At 53.4% G+C, this 6,779-nt stretch overlaps 1 protein-coding gene across 1 annotated transcript; it reads left to right on the top strand.

Annotated features, from left to right (window-relative positions):
• The first annotated feature begins 439 nt into the window (after window positions 1-439).
• Window positions 440-6,779, top strand: DLX5 (distal-less homeobox 5). Its single transcript, XM_003809694.5, has 3 exons — window positions 440-2,616; window positions 4,508-4,692; window positions 5,811-6,779. The coding sequence occupies exons 1-3, from the start codon at window positions 2,262-2,264 to the stop codon at window positions 6,138-6,140; spliced, it is 870 nt and encodes a 289-aa protein (XP_003809742.1). The 5' UTR covers window positions 440-2,261; the 3' UTR covers window positions 6,141-6,779.

The following is a 6,779-nucleotide window of genomic DNA, read 5'->3' as shown; positions in this document are numbered from 1 at the left end:
CAGAGGAAGGGAGGCCTGGCTCCCTGCCCACTTGTCTTTGCCGGGAGGTGCTTTGAACTGTCCTTGGCATTGATCTGAGGAAGCGATTTCTGTAATTAAATGGCAGTGTGTATCAGGTGACTCGATGGGCGCCGATAACTTCTCCAGAGCAGAGCCCAGGACCGCAGACCCATGTTTCCCTCCTGTTCTTTAGCTCCTCACAGCCTACATCTAGACGGTTAACAGCCTGTCGGTAATCGACAGCGTCAAGTCAGGGCTGGCTGGCAGCTGCAGCTCTGTTTACCCCGAAGTCTATCTCAGAGAAGCCCGCGGCAGCCCAGGCCCAAAGCTCGTGACTCGGGCCAGTGGGAGAAGGAGAATGCTGCTGGGCGCCAGTCTCCCGGTGCTGAAGTTTCCCCCGAAAGGAAGTGCGACAATAGCTGTGTTTTTCCGGTGCAGTCCAGACCGCAAAGGCAGGGAGTTGGTGCACGCGCGGCAGCTCTGCTTTGGAGTTCCTGAGCGGGGCTGTATCTTGCTCTGAGTTCCAGACACCCTACCTCTACCCGTCGGCCTGTTTTAGGCCGAGTGGCTCCACACTCCAAGTAAGGCTAGACTAATACTAGACACAACTAACACAGACGCTTTCTTCTTCGGTAGGAGGGAAAACGGAGGGGAGGCCAGATAACCCTAGATAGCCTGTGGAACTCCCAGATTGCCGGTCTTGGACCCCGTAAAGGAAGATGTAGGAAGGCCCCAAATCAGGATCTATCCGCGGAGTTGCCTATTTGAGGGGAGTAACAATGGGGATTGGGAGAGACTTTTATGCTGAATTTCTAAACTCCCAGCTGAATCACGACTAGAACAAGGATAGCACCTCCTGAAGAGCAAAGTTTAGATCTCGTGTATCAACTGAATGATTCTTGAATCCTTTCTTCCCTTGCATACGAGCTAAGTAGGATGTCTTTGCAGCAGGAAATAAAGGGGAGAGGGTACAGAAATCCGGGTCTGGGAAATGGAGAGACTGGGCCACATTCATGGAGCCAGGAGGGGGAAATCAATGAGCATCATCTGACTTTGCAAAGGCTTTGATCCTTGTCTCCTTCCCCACTTCCGAGACTTTCCCATTCTTTCCTGGAGGTATGGCAGGTTATACATGGATCCATTCACCTTTGCGGGAGTCTTTGGCCACTGAACATAGTTAAAGAGCCTTTATTCCAATGTCTTGAAAATAGATGAAAATATTAAACAGAAGTGGAGCTGTTTGGCTCTTTTTGCAAGCCAGCAACGAGGATTTGGGCTTCCTTAAGTTATATGTGTTTAAGACAGTAATTTTTAAAAGTCATTATAAGGACTTTGGGCTGCAGGAACTCTCCCTGCCATTCACCGGCTTAATGGACATTGTGCCTTCTTGGGCATTCCTGTCCAGCCCGCGTCCGGAAGATACTCATCTCCTGCAAAGGAAGTTGCCTCTTTCCCCAAAGAGCAAATTTTCAAAACATGTAAGTTACAACTTGCTTCCCAACACTCCACTAAAAAAAAAAAAAATGCTGTTTCCCTTCCTTCTTGCCTCCATCCTACATCCCCCCGCTCCCCACTCCCTGCACCTTGACTCCCTATTTCAGTATCAGTGTTTAATTCTACACTCGCCTTTGGTGCAGCCCACGGGGGCGGGGTAGTGGGAAGCAAGGAAAGATGGTCGCCCACCTCATTCCCAAAACATGTGCACTTTTGAGGCTTCTGATTGGAACACATTGTCCCCAGACATCACAGAGCCTTGTGCTGTGGCTTCTGCGATGTCTTTGGAATTTACTAAAAACAGATAGACTAAGACCCCTCCCCACTCCACAACAAGCAAAAACACACACAAGCGCGCGGGCGCGCACACACACAAACACACACACCCCCTCAGTACCCCCCACCCCCGTTTTAAGCAATGCTTTGTTGTGCTAAAACTAGTTGGACGAGTTAGGGTGTTACTGCTGCTCCCGAGGCCCTGGCCAATAGAACCAGATCCACCCCGCTGTGCGTAAGCGCGCAATTAAGGATTTAACCAAGGCTGTGCTGCGCCTCAGCCAGCAGTCAGCCGGCCGGAGACAGAGACTTCACGACTCCCAGTCTCCTCCTCGCCGCGGCCGCCGCCTCCTCCTTCTCTCCTCCTCCTCTTCCTCCTCCTCCCTCGCTCCCACAGCCATGTCTGCTTAGACCAGAGCAGCCCCACAGCCAACTCGGGCAGCTGCCGCCGCCACAACAGCAAGGACAGCCGCTGCCGCCGCCCGTGAGCGATGACAGGAGTGTTTGACAGAAGGGTCCCCAGCATCCGATCCGGCGACTTCCAAGCTCCGTTCCAGACGTCCGCAGCTATGCACCATCCGTCTCAGGAATCGCCAACTTTGCCCGAGTCTTCAGCTACCGATTCTGACTACTACAGCCCTACGGGGGGAGCCCCGCACGGCTACTGCTCTCCTACCTCGGCTTCCTATGGCAAAGCTCTCAACCCCTACCAGTATCAGTATCACGGCGTGAACGGCTCCGCCGGGAGCTACCCAGCCAAAGCTTATGCCGACTACAGCTACGCTAGCTCCTACCACCAGTACGGCGGTGCCTACAACCGCGTCCCAAGCGCCACCAACCAGCCAGGTACATGGACAGGGGGAAGGCTGGGCAGATACAGGGCGACTAGGACGCTGGGGGCGCGAGATGGGGTGGTAGATTGGGGGTCACAGCGGTTCACGGCAGTGGGGGCGCACGCGGCAGAAGGGAGTAGGACTCAGACCCTCCAACAAAGAGAGTTTCTCGGGCCAGCATTTTAGGGATTTTTAGTAGGAGAGCCCTGTGGAGGTTCGAACTAGCGTCTCTCCCCTCCGGCACCTTCCAAGGCCCTTCAGTCGCTGAATTCCCAGCTTGCCCGGCCAGGAAGCCGGCTAGGCTGGAAAGGGGATAGGGGTGGAGAGAAGAAAGAATCAAGCAGCTCCTGGCGTTTGCGTAACAAAGAGAAGGTTAGTTGGGAATTTTGGTAAGCGTGCTGGGTTGGTGCGAGTGGGAATAGAAGGCTGCCTCAAAAACTCAGTCAGGATTAGTTTGAGAGCCGCCACAAGCTAGCACGGTGCGGGTGCCCTGAGCACGCTGGGTGGGGGTGGGGGGTTAAGGAGTTGTAGCCAGCCAGAGAAGAGCGCGCCGAGAGTTTTGCGGTTTATCCAGGCATTTCCAAAAACAAAAAGCCATTTAAAGGTGGAGGAGGGTTGCTGAGGGGTCACGTTGTAGGATAGATTTTTTTTCTGTCTCCATAGGCGCCCACAATTTGTCTTTCCGTCCTCCTTTTTCGTCCACTTTGAAACTTACTTAGAGAGTTTAAGAGGGTTAGTGAGCTTGGGCGGTAAGAGAAAGGCATGAGGCTCGGCGGAGAGGTTTTATTGGTAAGGTTTGATCTCTTCCCACCAGCACATTAATAATCCTGCTAATATTAGCATCCCCTACTCTGGCAGAATTGAGACCACAGCCCTCATCCTCCACACTTCTCCCTGGAACTTGACACACACACACACACACAAACACACACCCTGGAGAGGTTCTCCGTCAGTTCCAGAGGGGTGGTAGTTTTGAGGAAGGGGAGTTGTAGCCCCAGGGCACGTTTGTACAACACGCGTTTGGCAATCCCTCCCCCTCCCGCCCAAACCCATACTCATGACAGTGAGAATCTCGTCCTGACCTGCCGCCCCTTTCCTACGAAAACACCCCACCACCGGTTCCTTCTCAGTGTGTGACTCTTGCTGAACTTTAAAAGAGAGCCCCGGGTTGAGGTGTCTACGTTTCTTTCACTCTCTCTGTATTCCGTGCATAAGTGGAAGATTTCTTTTCTTTTCTTTTCTTTTTTTTTGCCAAGAACATATTAAGTCTATTTGTAAAAGAAACCAGCCACATCTGTGCCCTCGCAGATCTGCAGCGAGATTATGGGGGTTGCATAATCGACCCTCTGTCTGCGGCGGCCCCGACCGCTTGCTGCTGAAGTGAAGGAGCAGTTTGCTTGTGGGTCTTTGAACTTTGGAGACCTCGGTTAGCGTCTTCCCTGCCCAAGAGTCTGGCTTCTGCGGGCGCCCGAACAGACGCCGACAGAAGCAGGGTCACGGCCCAGGGCCACCTCCTTGAAGCCTGGGGAGGGGCTGGTGTTCTTGAAGCCTGGGGAGGGGCGGAAACGCGGAGGAGCACAGGGTGGGCGTAAAAACAAGTCCGGGAGAAGAAGGAACGACCGCAAGAGCTGAATCCCAGATGCCAAGGAGAAAGCAGTGTTGTAGGAAGCGCTTTGCACAAACTATCTGAATGAACAGAGTAGGAATTAATCAGAGGCTATCCCGCTTTTCCATATTTGGGGTAGGTGCATATTTATCGCGGTCCTGAAAAGCAAAGGTGGTGGTGATATGGGCGAAGAATGAAGACTGAGTGGTAAGAAACTCTAGGACTCTATTTGAGGCCCTTCTGCAAAAGGGGCATTGTCTGGTGACAAGCTTTAACTGAGTCTGTTTTGATTATTTAGAGAAAGAAGTGACCGAGCCCGAGGTGAGAATGGTGAATGGCAAACCAAAGAAAGTTCGTAAACCCAGGACTATTTATTCCAGCTTTCAGCTGGCCGCATTACAGAGAAGGTTTCAGAAGACTCAGTACCTCGCCTTGCCGGAACGCGCCGAGCTGGCCGCCTCGCTGGGATTGACACAAACACAGGTAAATACGCCGCTGCCATGCACTAGACCTGCCTGAGCTGCACGTCTGGTTGGGTCGCGCGGTTCAGTCTCGATGGGACTGGAGCTGTTTCGACAGTACCTGTGAGAAACTAACAGACCCAAAGACACCAGCCCCTATGCTTTTCCCTCGGTGAGTCAGGCCTTGAGACGGTGGGGATGGTATTCATCAGCGGTCTGGAGATACCTCCCACTAACCGCGCCCCCCGCCCCCACCCCGCAGCGGGCCTCCGGAGCTGTGGGGCTAATTTCGCGGGTTGAAAGCAAGCGGAGGGTTATTTCTAGGGCGGCCTAGGCAGCCCAGAGCAGCTATCTGGTTTTCTTAACAATGTAGAGCCTCCTCGGGGGTGAGCAAGGCCTGGTGTTCTCGCGGTGGTCTCAGGCTAAGAAAAGGCTGAGAACGTCGCCTGGAGCGGAGAAACTAAAGGGTCATGCCCTGAGCCTACGGGAGCTTCAGGCCACGGCCACCGAAGGGTCGCGAGGTGGGGGGCGCTATTGTACGTGGGAAGTCTTCCTGGATTGTCCCATTCCCTTTACTTCTCCAACCCAGCTGGGGCCTACGGAAGCATAAAGAATGTTCGAGTCGCCGCCAAGAGCTGCAGTCAGATTCTGGCCTCTGAGCTGCAGAGGGAGTGAAGGGATTAGGACGGGAGGTTGGGAGCTCGCTCCTTTTTCTCACCACAGGCGCGCGTAGCCCGCCCCACGCCCCTTCCCCGCCGGGCTCGCGCGATTGTTTTGGAGACCTTCGCCGCGTTCCGCGCGTCCTGCGCAGGCTTACACGAGGCGCGCCGCCGCCGCGGACACTGGGGCGCACACCTGCCGCGCTGGCGTCCCCCACCCCCAGCCCAAACAAAAGACAAGCCTTGGGGTCGTGGCCTCGCTGGGCCGGGGCGCCCCGAGCCGGCCAGGGCGCCCTCTGGGGCCAGAGCTCCATGGTTTGCCTAAGGCATAGCTTCTTGGCGGTAGGCCGCAAGCGGCGGGGAGACGCCAGGCAGGGCTGGGCCGCCCAGAGGTCCGAAGATGCCTCCAGTCGCCGCCCCGGGGAAGGCGCGGGCGACCTCTGAGTGTCCCGGTAACGTGTGCCTTTGTTCCCCAACTCAGGTGAAAATCTGGTTTCAGAACAAAAGATCCAAGATCAAGAAGATCATGAAAAACGGGGAGATGCCCCCGGAGCACAGTCCCAGCTCCAGCGACCCAATGGCGTGTAACTCGCCGCAGTCTCCAGCGGTGTGGGAGCCCCAGGGCTCGTCCCGCTCGCTCAGCCACCACCCTCATGCCCACCCTCCGACCTCCAACCAGTCCCCAGCGTCCAGCTACCTGGAGAACTCTGCATCCTGGTACACAAGTGCAGCCAGCTCAATCAATTCCCACCTGCCGCCGCCGGGCTCCTTACAGCACCCGCTGGCGCTGGCCTCCGGGACACTCTATTAGATGGGCTGCTCTCTCTTACTCTGTTTTTTGGGACTACTGTGTTTTGCTGTTCTAGAAAATCATAAAGGAATTCATATGGGGAAGTTCGGAGAACTGAAAAAGATTCATGTGTAAAGCTTTTTTTTGCATGTAAGTTATTGCATTTCAAAAGACCCCCCCTTTTTTTACAGAGGACTTTTTTTGCGCAACTGTGGACACTTTCAATGGTGCCTTGAAATCTATGACCTCAACTTTTCAAAAGACTTTTTTCAATGTTATTTTAGCCATGTAAATAAGTGTAGATAGAGGAATTAAACTGTATATTCTGGATAAATAAAATTATTTCGACCATGAAAAGCGGAATGTTTCTGAAAAATACTTCATTCTGCCCCTCTGATAACTGGCTAGTGAAGTTTTATTGAAGGCAACTAAAGAAGGACAAGCTCTGCAGAGATCCAACAAGGCAAAAAAGAAAACAGAAGTCGGGGCTCTATGCATGCAGACTGTATATGTATATATGTTCAATGCTATACTTTGTGTGTGTGTGTGCATATATATATATAAAATATATGGCATGTTTATAGTACTGCCATATCTCATAATTGTTTCAGGTAGAAAGTAATGCTGAAATAAAAATACATCCCTCTCACCCTGTATGTG

The sequence above is a fragment of the Pan paniscus genome, chromosome 6 (assembly GCF_029289425.2).
Source record: "Pan paniscus chromosome 6, NHGRI_mPanPan1-v2.0_pri, whole genome shotgun sequence".
In the NCBI taxonomy this organism is placed as follows: domain Eukaryota; kingdom Metazoa; phylum Chordata; class Mammalia; order Primates; family Hominidae; genus Pan; species Pan paniscus.
The sequence above is the reverse complement of the archived record's forward strand: the minus strand, read 5'-3'. Positions and strand labels throughout refer to the sequence as shown.

Bases quoted from the DNA above. Each gene is read 5' to 3' on its own strand.
- DLX5 (XM_003809694.5), top strand. From the start codon at position 2,262: ATGACAGGAGTGTTTGACAGAAGGGTCCCCAGCATCCGATCCGGCGAC. The intron at 2,617-4,507 runs GTACATGGACAG...TTGATTATTTAG, and splicing joins AAGCGCCACCAACCAGCCAG to AGAAAGAAGTGACCGAGCCC. The intron at 4,693-5,810 runs GTAAATACGCCG...TCCCCAACTCAG, and splicing joins TGGGATTGACACAAACACAG to GTGAAAATCTGGTTTCAGAA.